This window comes from Anas platyrhynchos, chromosome 2, assembly GCF_047663525.1.
Source record: "Anas platyrhynchos isolate ZD024472 breed Pekin duck chromosome 2, IASCAAS_PekinDuck_T2T, whole genome shotgun sequence".
NCBI classification, from domain to species: domain Eukaryota; kingdom Metazoa; phylum Chordata; class Aves; order Anseriformes; family Anatidae; genus Anas; species Anas platyrhynchos.
The window spans coordinates 11,306,819-11,326,588 of NC_092588.1; the positions used below are offsets into that span (position 1 = coordinate 11,306,819).

Below are 19,770 nucleotides of genomic sequence, written 5' to 3' on the forward strand. Positions count from 1 at the left end.
GGAAATGTGGGGTTGCTACTGAACAGGGGAGACAACCTAGTGGCTGTTGGGATGGAAAAGGCTGAAGCATTCAGTACATTTTTGCCTAAATCTTCATGGGTAATGATTACTCCAAGATTTCCAGCTGTACCAGGATTGTTTGGCAAGGAATAAGTTATAGAAGACAAGTTAGGAATGAGTTAAATAGTAGCTGGATGTGTTCAAAACCATGATGCCAGACAAGATTCACCTGAAAGTGATGAAAGAGCTGACATGACTCCAAGACACCTGCACCTACAAAAAAGCACAACCAAGAGAGCAGGTCCGTGACAACTGGTGAAAGGCCAGTACTACGCCTGTCTTTAAAAAGGGCACGAGAAAGGACTCGGGTAAGTACAAGGTTGGCTTCACCTCAGCCCCTGGAAAGATTAGGGACCACATCCTGCTGGAACTCGCTTCCGAACGTGCAGGGAACAAAAAGGCAATCAGCAATAACCAAGGTGGACACACAAAGGGCAGCTCACGCTTGATCAACACGATTGCCTTACGGGATGAAATGACCCGCTGTGCAGGCATGGGCAGGGCGGTGGATGTAATCAAACGCTCTGGTCGGTAGGTTGGAAATTACTGGGACAGCCGGGCTGATGGTAAACACTAGTTTGACATCTAATCGGTGGCCTGCACCTAGCGGAATACTTTAGTGGGGAACAGTCGGGCTGAAAATGTTCAATAACTTCATGACCAACCTGGCTGCTGAAACAACGCACCCTCAGCAGTCTTCTTGTCTGTAGGACAGCAGCAGCAGTACTGGCAGCAGCGTGGCCAGCAGGAGCAGGGAAGTTACTATCCCCCCCCACAAAGCATGGGTTAGGAGGCTGCTGGAATGCTGCACCCAGTTTTGAGCTCCTCAGTTCAAGAGGGGCATGGCAAAACTGGAGTTTGGGAAGAGGTAAAAATTACCTGACAAAGAGTTACAAAATGCTGGACCCAAGCTTTCCCCTGCAAATGAAAAAGTGTAAAATCATATTTTTTTTTTTCTGACAGTGCTATCAACTAAAGTGTTTCTATTAAAAAAAGAAATAATAACACATGCTTCCTGGTCTCTTATTTATTGACCCTGTAATAAGCAACCCATACCAAAACTTTGTTGATAATATATACAACCCCAGTTGGACCTTTCTAGTTTATAGCACTGCTGGATGGGCTATAAAAGACTTTTTTTTTTTGTTTAGTGATCCAAGAATCTCAAGAACCGTTCTTAAAACTTTCAGTTTCTCATCTATTCAAATAAGTAGAAAACCTCCACTGTATGGACCGTAACTGCCCAAGAAAGCACTTCATCCCATTTGATGTGCTTGAGATCAGAGCAGGTGCTTAAGTTGGAATTTCATCAAATTTATAAGAAAGGGCCCCGTCAGACACCCAGAGCTGCAGCTCACCTCCTCTCATCAATGTTACATGCTTGATTTGTTATTTAGAACAAGTTATTAAGTTTTTCTTGGGCATTAAGGGAGAAAACTGGCTGCATGACAAGGATCTAGCTGAAGACTTCTCTCTTCTTTGGTCCAAGTGGGTGTAGCTCTGCTAACTTCAAGGAGGATTTTATCTGCTGGTACCTAATTATTAAATGGTTTGTGTGGTTTTATATGATACAGATTTGAAGTGAGCTTTGAGATTAAGAATTTTTCAATTATGTAACAATGCCCAAAGCAGGAGATGTTCATTTACTGATTTTTTTTACATCAAGTATAAGAGCAAGAACACAGAGATAAATTACTAGATACCTTGAAGACTTTCCATATATTAAAATTATGGAGGTGAAAGGCAGTTTTTAGATAGAACTATATTACAAAATAGGTTTGAAACAGAGTGTAAATGTTATACCTCTAAAGCTAAGTAGGCAATCAACATAGATTTCAGGATACAGTAGTGCTTGTAGAGTCTATGTTTTCTGTGTAGTTTGATTTCTGTTGCATGAAGATGCAAGAACTGCATCAGACCAGGGATGGATCTAGCATATTTTCATCTTTGACAGTGGCAGAAGCAAAATTCTGGAGTATAACTAGAGTGCCAAATAAAAAGCTATTCCCCTGCTCCCCACCATATACTTTCCCTACTTCTATCAGCCTGCAGTTTAGCGATTTCCCAAGACACTGACTGTGTTTGTATCTTTATGTCCAACAGTCATCAAGGAGTTTTTCTTCCACGAATTTGTCTAGCAGCTTTTTGAACCAGTTATTACTTCTGGTCTCCATAACATCCCGTGGCAATTAATTCCACAATTTAATCATTCACTATATAAAACCTTACTTCCTTTTGCTGGTTTAACACTTGCTGCTGGATAATTTCACTAAAGGGCTCTTTGGTTTTATGTGACACATTGTGAATAAGCATTTCTTTTCCATCCATGACTGTACTCACAGCTATTTTAGTCACCTCTTATCTGAATGAATTGACAGTTTCTCCTTGAACAGAAGTAAAGCCACGCCTATGATCCTTCAGAGGTGCTTTTTGCTTCAGTTGGAGTTTCTCCTTATCATAAAAAAACACAAACATTGCTCTATTAACAAATTAACAGACGTATAAGCAATGGAAAGAACTAATCTAAAGTTGAATGAGTTTGGGTGTCAGTTTGGGGGTTTTTGAAATGGGTCATTTGGAGCTGTAAGACACATTTCAACTGTAGTTTTCTATGCTGTACATACAAAGCTGGTTAATGACATTTCTTGAGATGTACATTTTTAAGCCTGACCGAAGAAGGAGGCCCTATATATGTGTATGTAAACTTAACTGGTAGATTAGGGAGGATGACAAGCTGTCCTCAGGACAGAGATACCATGCACTGCTGTGGATGGGGGAAAAGCCAATGTTTCTGTAAGTCTTTTCCAAGTGAATGCCATCAAACTAACAACAGCCAACTCTGGTTTTGGTCAAAAGAGCACAAATAAAGGGATTCTAAATCCTAGGGCTGTAGGAAGGGAAGCAGGGAGAGAGAAGTACAGCCTTGTATGCACCACTGCTGAGGCTGCAGCTTGAATATTGTGCTCAGCTTTGGGCCCCTCCCTACAAGAAGGATATTGTGTTGCTGGAACACGTTCAGAGAAGTGTAACAAAGCTGGTGAAGGGACCAGAAAATAAGACTTATTTGGAGTTGCTGAGGGAATTGGAGTTGTTTAATCTGGAGAAGAGGAGGCTGAGGGGAGACCTCATGGCTCTACCTGAAAGGAGGCAGCAGCCAGGAGGGTGTTGGTCTCCTCTCTCAGGTGACACATGATAAGATATGAGGAAACGGTCTCAAGTTGCACCGGGGAGGCTTATATTAGGTATCAGGAAGAATTTCTTCATACGGAGGGTAATTAAGCATTAGAAGGGGCTGCTCAGTGACACAGTGGAGTCCCCTTCCCTGGAGGTATTTAAGAGACCTGTGGACGTGGCACTTAGGGACGTGGTTTAGCAACGGGACTTGGTAGGTCAGGCTGATGGTTGGACTTGATGGTCCTGAAGGTCTTTACAGCCTCGATGACTCTGTGATTCCTGAGGAAAGAGGTGGTGATGAGGGCTGTGACTGCAGCAGTTCGTGGGGTTTAGCAGCCTGGAGTGGAGGAAGCCAGGGTTGTTTTACGATAAATGGGTACGGTGGGGATTTTCATAGCTGAATCCATAAACACCCCATTTCACTGCAAGATTGTATTGAACCGAACCGTACTGCCTCTGGCACAGCCCAGCCTTTACCTGTATCCCTTGATCACCTCCAAGTAAGCATAAAAATATCTGTGGAGAAACATTTCATCCACAGCCCACACTTCATTACAGCAATTACCACACACCACAAAACCACACCCTGCCAGACTGCCCTGCAGAAGCTGCCATCTCTCCAGAAACCCTCGTCATCGTGCCTTTGCATCCAGGCCCTTACTTTACTCTCCTTTCCCCACACACCAGACTGCTGGGGAAAAAATAGCACAGCAACAGCTTTCAACAAAGGATGAGCATCTAGTGGAACAAACGCTGAGAAATGTTCCTACAGCAGCAGTGGCAAGGCAGCAAGGCACAAACGTTTCCAAAAAAGCCTGAGTTAAAAGTAGCAACATCACCGAGATTTAATTTCTCTGCTTTTGGGGAATTTATCAGGTGCATGTGTGTGAGCCCATTAACACGAACAATACACTTTGCAAGGAAGATTTGAGTATATTGATGCACATGCTTTAAGTCTTTTAAAAGACTTAAACACACAAGTCTGGGGGTAAATGAAATGCTTCAGCTGGTTAAATCAGCTCGGTCGGGTCGTGCACTTAGCTCGGTTAAATATCCGAGAGCCCAGAAATTGGTTCAGTTTGCCAAGCTTTATTATCGAGCACAGTGTTTGTAACTCACAGCAGGTTATCAACAGCGGGACTGCATTTGGGAGATACCATGACAGCTGGTATTGATTTCTGGCAGGATTTAGGTCTTTTTTTTGAATCCTCTATCTCAAGTTGGAAAGATGATTAAATGAGTATGTGCTTTTAAGCAGAAATGTATACATTTATTAATTTTAAGAGGCATTAAAATAGGCAGAGTTGCATACTGCAGCAAACCACAACCACAAAGAAGGCACGCTACTTTTTTTTTTTTTTTTTTTAAATCAAAGCACTGCCTCCCATCAGCAGGAGCAATGAGAAAGGTGAGAAGGAAAGACAATTCCACATCTGCAGAACAGGTTACCTGCGAGTGCTGAAAATCCTGAGTGATCCATTATTTAGGGCAGTGAAATAAAAGAAACATCAAAAAGCTGCTCTTAAACTCCCAATGTGAAAAAAGAAAACCGAGAAATGCTCCACAAACCTTCAGTTGTGCCCATTTTAGCAAAGGCCCTAAGTGTGTAATTCAGTAAAAGATGGGCACTCAGATCAATGCATGTCATGAAGTCACAAGAATGCAGTGTATTCAGTAGTAGCAGCCAAACAATCAAAAAAAATAAATAAAACATGATCCAGTTAATGCTGTAAGCAGCATTTTATCTGTGATTTATTATAAAGCTGCTAGGAATTATGCAGAGGGAAAATCTGTGGAGCTCAATGCTTTTATTGATAAGGTGGGGAAAAACACACCAGGAGAAAGAACACGTGTTTAAACGAGTGGCCTAACATTTAAACTTTTGGGGGAGGAATATGGAAATACCAAACATACACATATAATCTCTGGAAACAATTACACTAATTAAAACAATACCGAACATTTGGAGAGAGACATGGTACGGAAAGCACTCCAAAATGATCTCCCCAAAGACACCGATCAAACTGGGTGTGTTCAATTAACAGGAGAAATTAATTGCAAGTCAAAACCCCCGCTGCTGAGAATCACTCAGCCTTTAGCACTCCCCCCAAGCCTGGCCCCAGCGTTTAAATCCTTGGACTGTCAGCAGGAGCTTTCCAGATGAGGCGGTTAATTGGAAAGGCTATTTTCACTACTGGTCCAGTGAAGCCCCAGCTCCAGTGTTTCCAGTAATGAGTTTCATCATCAACAACAAAAAAATACCCATGATTTGAGATGAAGATGGCCTTTTACTTTGCACTGCCCATCCACCTCAACACCTACATTTCATATTTTTATCTCCCTGCTCTAGGCTAAGCTAAGCCAGACAGAATTAACTCGTGTTGACTCTGAAACGCAGCCATTGCCTAGAAAAGCAGGGATCCAAACCACAGAGCCTTTTGGTTGCTCTCTGCTGTGACCTGGAATTCCAGAAACAGTTCAGGCTGCCAATTACCCGAGCATTCAAATAAAATCATAACGAAGCAGAATTCAAATTGCTTTGAAAGCTTCAGATAGAAAAGAAAAATAATCTCTTTTACAGACAGAGATACGGGATGCTGTTCACATTTCACAGATGTGGAAACGGGGATCGTGGTTGCACCAGATAGTAAATTCAGTTTCAGTATGTCTAGCACAAGATCAAAAGCACCACAGCTGCATGACGCACTGATGAAGTGCAACCCACTCTGCCAATTCTAATTTTGCACCGGGTGATGCTCCAGCAGGTAGCGTCTGCCCTTCTGCAGGTGGCTCGCAGCCAGCGGGAGGGTGATATCGTGTGATCTGGCTTATTTGGACGTGCTACCGGGTGATTCGGCACGGCACACCAGCGGTATTGATGAACACGGGACCGTAGCCCACGGCTCGGGGCAAAACAATTTGTAAGGGTCAACCACAGAAGCGCTTCACAGACCTGAGAACAGTTCCCGCTCCTTCCTTCATCCCAGGCTGGTTTCCCACCTATTGGGCAGCTCTGCTGCCCAGCACAACCAATGCGACTTTCATATTAAGACTGAATCCTGAGGATTTATTTTGCAGGTTTGTTCTAAATACTCTCCCTGCTCCCACCCCACTTACAGAGGTCCCGTTTCCATCCGTCCCAGGTCCAGCATACTTCTTTCCCCTCAAACCCTCGCTCTGCTCACCAGCTGTGGCCCCTGCTGCCTCACCTCTACCCTCACAGGCCGAGAGACATTTCAGCAGCTACAGAGTTGACACTGCAAATATTTAGGAAAACATTTAGCTTGACAAATGCAAATAATCACAGTGAAGTCAAACAAACCTATGCGTGTGTGCAAGGGCTTCCAGGGTCTAGTATCCAAAAAGTAGGACACGTTTTTATGCTTGCTGCGAGACGCTCGGAGACACTACTGAAGATGTGCTATATAACCCACATAAATCAAAGAACACTACTCCTACTGCTTTAAATACCGCTCACTAGAAAAGTATTTTTACTGCAGGTTATTAAGTGTGGACTCTAACATATGAACCCTCTCTGGAGGTGCTCAAGGTCATGTTGGATGGGGTCCTGGGCAACCTGATCTAGTGGGTGGCATCTCTGCCCATAGCAGGGGGTTGGAACTGGGTGATCTTTAAGGTCTCTTCCAACCCAAACCACTCTGTGATTATTGTAATGAACTATACACATGGATTACTAATTCTGGGAAAAACAAAAAATAATAATAATAAAAAACCAGCTTTCATCAAATGCTTAGCCCAACACAGAGACAGACACAAAAGGTAAAGTAAATATTAGAAAGTAAATGTTAGAAATGTGTTGAAATGCATCCTTGTCCCAGTTTCCGCAGCAAACGCAGTACATGACTGCAACAGAGCACCACTGTTTGAATTGCAGTTTGGGGACTACAGTAGGACAAAGCAAGCATTACACTGTTACAATAAACTATGTCAAAGGAATTGCAAAGAACAAACTTTAAAAAGTTAAAGAACTCCAAAGCCAGAAAATGCAAGAATTGAGTCTGCCTGCAAAAGTTTTAGCAAGCCCTATGGCATTATACCTCTGCAAAAGCACAATTACAGTCATATTATTTTCCTCTAATGTCCTGCATGAGTGGTGATAAGGATTTGACCCAATGTCTGTATTTTGCTTATTCTGTAAGATGAATTATTGGTCTGAAGTGGCTTCATTGGTGAATAGCACATGAACCAAGACATAACGAGCAATTTCAACTAGCATCCACGGTACCAAAATAATGGCCATGGAGGTACCCAGTGTTAACAAGAAGTTTAAATATGAAGCAAGTTCTCCAGAAATCTATTTGCTATTTGGTGGGAGAGAAAACACTGCACCCATATGGTGTCTTTCACCAGGGGACTGAATGTTGCTGCTGATGGGGCACTTCAGCACACTATATGTGAACTTCGAGATAGATTCACTGGCTTCTACAATTACAGAGTCAGAATAAGTGCAGTGAAAGACTACAAGAGCTCTTTCTACTTTTCCTACCAGCCCAAGAAATGATTTATCAACTTCACTAAAGCCACTTTCATGGTAGCAGACTTCAAAGACATACTCCTGAGCAGCTTCTGTGTAGCAGAGGGCTTATTGGAGGAAATGAAGGTCTCAGAATTGTCCTGACTGGCATGCAAAGTTTCAGGATCAAGAAACACCAATACCTTGCATGTATCAAACAGAGCCAGTGCTCTGAAGTTAGCTGGAACAGTAAAGGTCACAGTTACAGATACAGATATCACTGGTGGATTTTGCCCTAAAACATGCTGTCATGACAGTGTAGCAAGAAGAAAAAGAAGAGCAAAGTGCTCATTAAGAAAGCATCTGCACCAAACCAGGCTGTTTCTTGAGCCTCTCTCAAGCCCAGTAAGGCCTTAGGAAGCTTCATGTCAAAAATGGTTTCAATGACAGCACCATAAGGGGTGTCCCAGTGCCAATCACCGTGCGCTGGCAGAGTCCTGAACCAACTGAAAAACAACAATCCTGAGGGATTCGTGGTCTTCCCAGTACTCAGCCCTTAGAAGACCAAGTGACAACCTGATTTTGAGGCCCTGCCCTGTCTCTTAATAGGCAGCAGGGTCACTGATGACACTAATCTCAGGGCCAGCTACACAAACTGGACGTGGTCACCACGTTAGCTCTGCTGCCACAGCTGTGCCACCGAGGATCACGGGGGCCAGGTGGCACCACATCCCCTGGCTGACCTTGCTGTTCCTTCAAAACCCGTGCTGCAGGTGCAGCCACCACTCCTCAAAGTGTTTTGTTGGCTTCGTTTGCTTGGTCAAAAGGCACGACTTGGATATAGTGGCAGAGCCTTCTCCAGCAGGATTCAGTGCCAGCACAGCTACACTGGCAGAGCCTGGGTAACAAAGATGTTATCTGCAAGTCCCTTTCATTTTTCTCAGGCTGAGGAGGATTGCCCAAGTCAGGAGAGCATTATGTGCTAAGTCCAGAAGCTGGAATCCTTCTAAACCGTTTGTGAGTCAAACATAGCCCCTGGACTTTCCTGAGTTTTAAAGAGGATTCTTTCCTTTCCTGCAATGCTGCTTAGGTCAGTTACAAACTGCACTGAAAGGAATTATTCCTCAGCAGGATTAAAAACTATACACTTGGCCAGGAAGATAACAGACCTCAATACTAATTAATCTGCTCTACGTTACTGACAAAGCTAACAAACATCCCCCTACTGCCCCTGCAATGAGCTATCACCAGAAATAAATAGTTTTTATATTTATTTTATAAATAAAAAGGAACTATTACCACAAATATAAAATAAATATGAGTATTCTTGTATATTTTGTAGAGACAAAACTGGTTTTGTTTAAGGAACACGGGGGCATCCCTCATTGCTGTCAAGGGAAGACTCAGCACTTGACAGAAGGTAACAGCACACAGGGCTGAGTGAACCAGACTTCAACTCCCATGCAAGATGCACACCTATGCCAATTGTATGTACTTTTATAGACAAAAAACAATGAAGAACGTGTTAAATTCCACTTCATGTGTTCAGATTATAATTACTATTCATTTCATTTACAAGCTGAGCTCAAGCACTTGTTTCTGTGCAGGACAATCAGGAAACACAGAAGACAAGAGCAGCCACTGACACGTTGCTATAAATCACTCACCTGAAACAGCATGGGAAAGCTGGGGCAGGGATAAAACCCAAGCAACAAGAGAAGTTCTACTACTCCCACCTATTTCTTCCAGCTTAACAGCTTCATTTTCAGAGTACTCTTTCAAGCAGCCTCCTTTCTGTATATCTCTGTGAATTCCCAATGTCCCGAGCCCATGCCCTTTACCTTTCCGTCTGCCTCTTCCAGCTCTCAGCCATTCTTTCATATGATGCTAAAAACTCTTCTTAAACCCAACTCCTATGCTGTTCTTCCACATCACTCAGGCTTAGATTTCATGCTTCCTCACAGTGCTCAGACTTAGCAAAAGGAAGACAGGATGCAAGCAAGATCAATCTCTACTTGGCAAAGCAGTAACTTACAGCAGGAAGCACCAAGTCACCTTTGCCAGTGTGCCACTACCAAACTCAACGCTTCTCTAATTTGGAGGGAAAAAAGAAAAAAAAAAAGGCCAGATCCTCTTTCCTTGACAAATTTAGTGGAGAGATGAGACGTGGGGATGCAGGAGAAGAAAAGAAAGGCAGGAATAATGCAGTATTAGGAGTACTAGGTATGTCTTCCTTGTTCTCTAGATAGAGCTAGAGTATCTTGTGATTCACTTTATTTAGAGAAGCCTGGGGACTTCAGAAAATTTACCCCAGTCCTTACAGCCCCCCAAAAAGCTACATGCTTGAAAAGAAGAGAAAGCAATCAGAATCCTTGGCCAACACCCTTTCTAATCTAGAAAGCAAAGTAGGAGACAGAGCAGGCACAATATGCTGGCACTCTGGCCACTCGAGAGCGCTCCCACCGTAGGGGACACGTGAGCTGGCCCTGCCAGCCTGGGTCCCCATCGCTTGGGCCACTCTGATGTATGAAGTCAGCAAGAGGTACTGCAGCTCCGTCAGTCCTCTGGTGCTGTTGCTACATTAAAAAAATATGAGTGTTGCCCTGACATTGCATGGAAAGGGCCACAACATTGGCTAAGTTATTTTGAAAATACTCACTAAAAAAAACTCAAGAAGGCAGCAGCAGTAGCAGTCCAGTCATTCCACAGTTACAAGAAAATCCAGTGGCACAGGGAGTTTCCACAGTCAAAGGGTTTCTCACAGCCTATTGTTGGAACCACTGTGATTGAATTGCTCACTTCTTACTCAACAGGCTGCTGATTCAACCAGAAGGCGATGCCGATAATTTCCACCTTCTGCATTCCATCCACTGCAGCCCAAACCAATAAAAACTCCACGTTTAAGAACACGTAACTGCATCTCGTACTAGTTACTCGTTATTTACAGTACATACTTCTTTTGTACGGTATCTTTCTGCGAGTCATTTAAACATACACATAATAAAACCATAAATCAGGAATTTTAACTGATGCCATCCTCCTTATCTTGCTAGTTCCCAGCTGGACATGGACTACAAGCAGGTGATTAGGAGGCTGAACACAGCATACAACCTACTTTCAGATTCACTGCTGTCTGAAAAAAAAAAAAATACACACAGGTCAGAAAAAATGACAGCAGAAAACCTGACAAAATAATCGGATAAAATGTGTTGTCCAGCTTGAGATAAACACTGTTAATACAGCAGACAAAACCCAGTCTACTTGTGAAATTGAGTGACCTGCTGCAGCTTCCCAGGGAAAGCCCTCAGGCAAGGAATTCAGATGGAGCCAGGGAGCAAGCCGGTCGAGGCTATTTTAAACCCAAGCCTTGCTACAGCTACCTCCAGGTGCAGCCCTAAATTCAGCAACAGTGTCTTTGTTTCCCAGAAGCAGATTTGAAGCTGATCTCTGACAGGTAACTGGAGATCCGCTGTGCAGTTCTGGAGGCACGGCGTGCAGCTACCCTCCAGAACAAAGCTTGAGCTGTTAGTTTTTAGGGAACAATTCACATCTTTGTTCTACTGCAGAACCCTATATGCATTTCTTTCTCTTATTCTGAAAGGTTTGCTCAGAATGCAGGCAGTGGAAAGTACAGAAAATTCCCTAGAGTGAGGTAGGGAAAAAAAAGATAGGAGAAGCATGGCTTGGGGCTAATAAATTAGTCATTACTGACTTGATAATCCACACAAACCCTTAAATGTGCTCAACATCTTGGAGCTGCGTTTTTAAAGTCTTAGGAATGAAAGCACAGGGAAGGAGCTTGTTTCAGCAAAGCAAGGAGGAGTCTGACACAATCTAAACAAGTTAAATTAGGGAGGGGTAAAAAAAAAAAAAAAAAAAAAAGCTTCCAATACTTGCTTTCTTTACACACAAGCATAGGTGTGCACACAACAGATGCTGCTGAAGCCCGTCCAAAAATCATGACTGTATCACTGCCCTACCTAAGCCCACAAAATTGCCTTTGCTTCAACAAACAGTTAAGCCTATGCTTAACCTAAAGATCATGAGTAAAGGCAACTGAAGTAAACAGGATTTGAGCGCTTTGCTAGCTAAGGCACAGACTTCCTCTTTATACTCCTAAAATATGAAGAAAGTGTTTTGCTGATACACAGGAATAATGAAAGAAAAGAATGAATGTTGAAAATTACTTGAAATTCCTATGATATTATTACAATAATAACACACCATTTAGTTAATAGCTTATAATCAAAATATAAACCTACCATGTGTCACTGAAGTCCAGGTATACACCATTAATCAGCGATGATGTGAGCACTACCTTACTCTTTATTAGGAAAGCTTTAAAAAACCTGAATATACCAAAGAAAAGGAAAAAGTTCTGACCTGTCCCATTTCTGAGAAATGTAAACTACCAGTTCTGCAATGATGGTGACATGTCCATTGAATGCATGTTTAAATACTGCATGGGGTACACTGAATATACTGTCCAACATTTGCTGATGCGGACAGTCTCCAGCTCCTTTTAAACATGCAATATTTAATTATCTGGATGAAGATTTTTCAGCTGAGCATCTGACTCAGGATGATTTTTAAAACTCACTAAAAGAAAACCTGTCAGAACTTCTCAGAATAGAGCTAGTGCAAAAATGCATCGCTTCCTCTCCTTTGTTTTAAAAATAGCAAAACAAAAAAAAAAATAGCTGAAATGCTCTAACGCCTTCGTACCTTGAAACACAGATTTTATACCTTGAAGGGAAATCAGGGACATGCATTTGCTTCCTCTAGAGAAATTCCTACAGAATTGATGCTTGAAAGTCTATTTGCAGCTACCAAAAAATAGGTTACTTTTAAAGTTGAGTTCTCTGAGTATGATGGGATGAAATGGGACAGAATGGGATGCGATGGAATCGATTGGAAGGGACCTTCAAAGACCTAGTCCCACTGCCTGACCTCTTCAGCACTAACCAAAAACCAAAGCATATTTATGAGGGCATTATCCCAATGCCTCTTGCACACTAGCAGGCACGGGGCATACCCACCTCTCCAGGAAGCCTGCTCCAGTGCTGGGCCACCCTCACGTTAACATCATTGTTCCTGATGTCCATTGGAACCTCCCTTGATGAAAATGAAGCCATCGAGTAGCCAGCACTGAAACTGATTCTCTCAATGCATGGATCTGCCATTGCATCCACGTTTTTGATGCCCTGCTTGCCGCTGGCCGGGCAGTACTGGTGAGGGCTGGAGGCCACAACCCAGAGCTGTTGGCGAGGTGAAGCAGCAGCAGGGGCCTGGTGGACTGGACAAGGCACCCCTGGGGCTGGGCGGGCGGTGAGGGGCACAGGCACAGCATGGGAAGGCCTTTATTAAGGATCAGCAAATCCATGTGGGCTGAAAGACACTGGAAACCAGGTTTCACTAGTTCCTCTCCTACCACAACCACTCGTTTATGCCTGAAATCAGCTGCCCCGCTCCTTACACAGTTCCTGTCTCCCACTGCACGTGAAACCAGTACCATCCGAGATGCCGGTGACCTAACTACATGATCCTCACATGTTCCCAAAGCACTGCTCGGCCCGTACTCTGACTGGTGCAAGAGTTTTGGGGAAAGCAGTAACAGACAAACGTGCAATTAGGAACTGGATCATGCTGCATGCAGGAAGAAAAATTAATTGTTGTCCTGGCAACTTTGGTATTTCATACCGTTTGATGATCTATTTTTCCCAAATTCTGTTTTTATAATGTAACATTTGCATCTACTAAAAGGTGGTGTTTAGATAAGGACATGTTTTTGTAACTAACAGAAGGTGACAGTTTACCTGATTTACTGTTTCTTCGATTGCTTCCATATAGTGATTAAGTTCTCTGTCCATTGCAGCGTATTCTAACATGACTTCCTCCATACTGTTAACATCCTCCGCATCATCTGCAAAACAAAATATTTCGTACAGGGATGATCAGCTGTGTTAGTCTCAGGCAGCGTTTCTGCTTTACAGATATGAAGACAGGCATTAATGTGAATTTCTTACAACATCTGTAAGGCACAGCAGGTGTTTTCAAGCTCCTCAAACATATACCTCCTTCCTATTTTGCAACTGTAAACCCTGACATTTCTTGGGTAACTTGAACAAACATCTTACTCAGAAGGACACTTCCCTGGTTTCATGTGAACAAGAGAGAGTGTGTGTAATTGCATCTACCAGCACCTAGTCATTAGGCAATCAGGATATTTTCTGCAAAAGTTATATTTCATGACTCATCACATTGCCTCAGAAGTACTCAGAAGAAACTGAAATGCCCTCTCAGTACAGTATAGTCCACAGCTATAACCAGACCCCTTTGTCCCCAATAAACACAGCTAGTGCAAAATCAAAACAGAGCCAGCAGTTTATAACCCAGGAAGCAATGGAAAACTGAACAGTATTGGTGAATCAGACAGTAACGTTTTAATTGCCAGTGAAAAATCAATGAATAAAGGCCACGTGCTTAGTAATTCACATCCACTTTCATTCTCTGCCGCACTGCTCCTAATTTCACCCCTTTCATCTCTACCTACACCTCTGCTTTCCCATTCTGACCTGCTGTGCATCTCCTCAGCTGGGTGAGGGCTCTCCCTGGGTGCTGCAGGGCTGAACAGGCGGCAGCAGTAACTCCTGCCACAGGGGCACGCACCGCACCAAATGCTGCCACCTGTGGGAGGACAGCCAGCCACAACCCCTAACCCATTCGGGAAATTAAGGTGCTAGGAAACAAGTTTCTACTTCTCCCTCTCCCTTTTATTCCCACTCTGCAGTTTCCAGGTACAGAAAAAACAGCTGAAGGTGTGAAAGAGCCCCCAGGTTGTCACGCAGCATTATTTTGGGGGCAGTCATTTAACGGAGGGTTCTCCTTTACAAGCAGTGGAAGCGCCCTTAAGTTGTGATATTTTAAGGAGGAAAATCACTGTATAGCTGCTTTTTGTGTGTGTGTGTGAATACAGGAAAATGCTTTCCTATTTGGCAAGGCAGCACACTTCTCAAGTTGCTAACCGTGTGAGTGTGCTGGAGCACCAACATCCCTCTCTGCACAGCGCTACCATACAGCTCTGTGCGTGGTGTACGAGCAGAACCTGGAGTTGTTGCTGAAACGCATCACCCAGGGAGGAGCCGCACACCACACCGATGGATCCAGGAGACAGAAGGAAAAGTCCTAAGACACATTTACCCCCAAAAGGTCCATAATAAGCCATACTATTTTGTGAACACGGCAACTACAGTCACGATGTTTCCCGTAATTCTATCCAGGCTGTCCATTTTTTTCATTAAGCAGATGAATGAATAACGCAGACAGTTTTGGCATCCCCGCATCTTTCTTCTGAATAATCAGCATTTCCTTCTCCCCTTTCCCTTCCCTCCCACCCCGTTTCCATGCCCTATCTGGTAACCGTGACCGTGCTCGTTCCTTCCTGCTAGGAAGCATGTGAATGAAGCGCCTCCTTGGAGGCTGCCACCAACGGCACTCCGTGAATCACAGGAAAGGTTTGTGCAGCAAGTGACTGTCATTCTCCTCCCCTGGCCAAAATGAATCACATCCACGGCATAAAGAAACTGCAGCGGCCTAAATCTATTTTTTTTTTTTTTTTTTTAGGGGAAGAGAAGTGCATTGTTGAACACCGAGAGAGCTGCATGAACGCCACCTGTCCTGACTTCACAAAAAGTTTTAGGTCAGGAATAATAACGCTTCATCTGATCCCACTGCGCTGGGGAAGCGCGCTCAAATAAAGCACACCGAGCCGGAACAGCTCAGGGAGGAGGGACAGGATCTCTAACTATATCCTGCCCCGTATTCCTCACGTGCTGACCGTTCCTCCCATCCACCTGCCTGGTTTAAGTCCCGGAGATAGTCACTGCTGTCTCCCTGGGCTTCTGTGCCCACGAGGCTCTTTGTGTTATGTTGTATATAATGTGAAAGCTCTGAATGTGTCCTACCCTAACACACAGCCAGAGCACACCCCTGAAGGCAGGATGGAAATAGAGATGGGTCTGAAAGACTGCCTACAGGCCAGCGATGGCCAGCCCCTGTTTGTGCCCCCTGACAGATCCTGGAGCTCATTTTCCACCTGCAGTTCGAGCTCCTGAGAGCTAAGAGGAGGTCTCCCACGTTGTTCCACTCATCTCCCAACTCCGAAAGGAGACCTAAGAGAAAATTTACATTACAGGGTATCCCATTGGCTTTTACAAAACTGTCACAGCCCTACTTTAGACACGGCAATAGCCCTCCTGTGCATGGCTCCTCCGCTCCCACCACACTCTCCTTTCCCCTGGTGAGTTAAAATTACTTCTGCCCCTCCCTGGTAAGGAGCAGAGCAGACCTTGAGCACACATGGTGAGAAGCCGTGGGTTTCTGTATGGGGATGTGAAGTTTTACAGCTCACCAAGGCAGGGATCCCAGAAGCTTCGATGTTTCCGTACAACAGACACCCCCACAGACTAATGAGCACATCCCAGCTGACCTCACCTTACTGGGGAACAAGAAATTAGGGAAGAAAGACTTACCTGCCCTTCCTAATCACCATCCTGCACCAAATTCCATCAACCCACTAGTTTAATTGCCCTATAATCACAAGAGGAATCCAAATTTATTTCTAACATCAGACTTCTGGAAGATTGAAATGGCACTGTGTGTTACCCACTCCACAAACCCCACCGCCACCTTTATTTCAGCCTGGAGAAAGGCACTGGAGGTTCATGAAAGAGAAAGACTCGAGGCACTCTCCCTCTCCCACCAGACTGGGCCCGCGTTATCTGCTGAGTGCCCTCCGACCAGACTCCAGCCAGCTCTCCAAAGCACTCAGACCTTCCCCTCTGCAGGCCAACAGCCCAGCTCGACGTCAAAACCAGCCTCTCTGCGAGTGCTGGATGGGTGCCTCGCTGCTATCTAATCAAAATTTATCCTCATCTTGTTTCTAATCCGTATCTAAGGAATGCATTGCGAACCCTCTGCATATGCTTTTAGCTACTGCCACAAAATACCATTGAAGTTGCATGCTGTAGTTCAGTCTCCTTGTTATCTAGGCTAAATACGTTGAGTTTAGTAAGCATTTCTCCACAAGCCTTTACCCTCACCACCCAGAGATTACACATTTTGCAACGTTACATCTTTTACTCAGAGAAAGCCCAGTTCAAGGCCATAATTTTCATTTTCAAAGGCTCATGTGCATCTTGTTAAATTTGGCTAGCTGAATACCCACTCTTCGTAAGAATGAATTCAAGCTCACATGACTCCATGAACGCTCTTTATAATAGCAACGGGGCGACTACTCTGAAAAGTCTCCCTACAAATTGAGTAACAAAACTACCCAAAGAGATCAGCAAGAGTTCAATTTCTCATTTCTAATACGAGATCAAATTGATCATGCTCAGGTGCCTCACTGCTGATTCAAACTGTCATCAATCAGGGCAGGGTTACATATCGTGAACCCCAAAGTGCTAAAACAGAAGTTAAAGTAATGGGATAGTCAAATCAGTTCTGTTTTAACACTTTCTATATTAACACTCGTCTAAAATGCGCCCCCTTTGCCCCAAACATGCTTTCCTTCTAACATCTGAGTTCATATTTAGTGTTTGGTTCCCAGTATACATCCACAAGTTAGCAAATTTCTAAAGATTTTTCACTGAAAAAAAAAAGGATTTTTCTCTTTTTCTGTGCAAAAGTTACTAACCGCATCATTATTTGCTTATTTATGGTGTAAGAGCTGACCTCCAGCCAAGGCGTACCGATTAAAATAATCATTCACTTCCACAGCAGACTATCTGAAACAAAAAGTAGGCTGGAGTATCATGAAATTACAGGCGGGCTCCAAGCCTCCAAGTCTAACAGTCCATAAAATGAACAGTTAAGCACGGACAGCGTGGATTAACATAAATATTAACATTGACATCTTCCTATTATTGGCTAACGAAAACGAGTTGCTTCCAATTTTAAGCAAAACAGGACACTGGGAGTTCTACCTCTTGCACTACATATTAGGTTACTCCTAATTTCCAGGCTACGCGCTGTTTTTTCCATCATTGTACGAGGCAAAAGAGGAATGGGAAATCGTTGCCCACAGATTTTGACAGCGGATTTCAGACTTTTAAAACAGATGCAACACAAACATCTGCCACTCGAGCCAGCAGCAATAGCAGTAGTAGGCAGCTGTCTCCGTATGCACCAGCAGCATGAAAAAACACACACTTGGCCAGCAGGTTTCAAGTTACTGCTGACAGCAGGGGAATACAGGCTCCAGGGCTCCTGGATTTAGTTCCATCTTCTGCGGGAGAATGTGCATGCTCAATTCAGGATACAGCTAAGCATTTTTGTTGGCTTTTTTTTTTTTTTTTAAGCAAATACATTAAAAAAAGAAGTGCAGACTCCCCCTGCCCCATCTCCTTGCCCCCAGTTCTAGTCAACTCAAACCTGTTTGCAATTAAAGTTGGACAACGCATCTGGAAAAATAAAAAATAAAGCTATCAGCCTACGCTTTATGAATCTTCATGAATCTTTATGAATAAATTCACACAAAACATTTGGAAAAGACAGTAGCAAGATGTCCTCCTACTGTCTAGATGCTCACTGAAGGTGGTAGACCTACAGAAGAAACCACACAGTGTTAGTTCCCTTCTCTGTCCAGATGTACTTGAACCTCGTCACGGTACTCAGCCCATACAGACCATCAGGAACTTAAACAGGAGGCTGATCGCTTCTCCAGCATTCAGGATAATCCTTCACTTTTCCTCCTCCAGATATATGGACAGCTCCTCAGAAAACTCTCACTGAAGATTTCTTCCTAAGCCTCATCCCCCTGATCTGTAACACATTTATTTATTAGGCTGCAAAAAGGAATCAGAAGTAATGCAAAGGAACAGCAAAAAGCTGTTTTGTGTCCTGGAATTGAATCTCCTGAATGCAGGTGTCTTCATGTGAAAGCCAGAGAAATGGTTGAAACTGGAATGCCCCAAAATGGCAGTGAAGCCCTCTGGATACGGAACTAACCACTGCAATTAGCAAGAGAAGAACAATTATTGCTGATCAGAGTGCCAACAACCATATGAGGAATGACAATTGGTGGAGTAAAGGGAACTCAGGGCAGTAATTGCAAAACTTCCTTCCATACAACGATCAGAAGCTACTTACAGCTGAAGCCAGTCCTAAAGACGCCTCCAACTTCTCAGGAAATGCCTTAGCAGGGTTGCAGCATGTTTAGAGCTGGATTTCCTTCACTGTTTCCTAATGAAGTCATTCCACTCACGCAGAAAGCTTTTGTACAGAGTTACAGAGGCTGAGTGTGCGACAGTGATTTTACAGACCTGCACCTTCACCTAGATACCAGGACTCTAGGGAAAATGAGGTATGGCTTACAAAGTGAAATGGCATCAGTGACAGAAAGAGAAACCAGCTGTAGGTGGCCCTTCTTGAGCAGGGGTTTGGAGAAGACGACCTCCAGAGGTGCCTTCCAACCTCATCCATTCTGATACTCCTCAGTAACCAACAACCTTGTATCTAAACTCTGGATGAAAGCGAGTTCACATCTACAAATACCAGTGCAAGTCCTCTCAAGGAAAGGGGGAAGTTGAATCTGAGTTTCCAATATTCTAGCAAAGAGAAAGGGGGAAGAAAAGAGATGAGTGTGGGAGAAAGGACTACTGGAACCTGCCAGGGACAAAGCAGCACAGCAGAACTCCGTTAGCTGACCATGCCCATGGCTCCACCAAAACTATCACCTTAAAACTTCACCTTAATTTCTCTTTGGCTTTTGTTTTTTAAAAAAATCCAGATCACATTACAATACTTGGATTTAGGTCAAACATTTTGCTTCACCACCTGAGTCAGGTCTTCTGAGGTTTTATTTTGCAGAGGAAAGGGCAGTGGTTTGCAGTCTGCATTGAAACATTTATTTTATACAGCAACTGAAAGGAAAAAGAAATTAAAAAAATATTCAATTATCCAGTTCTCAATGCTTATATTTTATTTTTTTTTTAAAGTAAGATGAGCCAAGACTGGCTGTTAGATTACAAACTGCTCCTGACAAGAAAACTCCTCTTGTG

At 43.6% G+C, this 19,770-nt stretch overlaps 1 protein-coding gene across 2 annotated transcripts in view; it reads right to left on the reverse strand.

The window, feature by feature from the left end:
• The window catches only part of NSMCE2 (NSE2 (MMS21) homolog, SMC5-SMC6 complex SUMO ligase), a 127,237-nt gene that overhangs the window by 84,498 nt on the left and 22,969 nt on the right, over positions 1–19,770 (reverse strand). For both annotated transcript variants that reach the window (XM_038173778.2, XM_038173779.2), the window contains one exon: positions 13,525–13,631. In XM_038173778.2, coding sequence (XP_038029706.1) covers positions 13,525–13,631 — 107 coding nt within the window. The remainder of the gene's footprint in view (positions 1–13,524; positions 13,632–19,770) is intronic.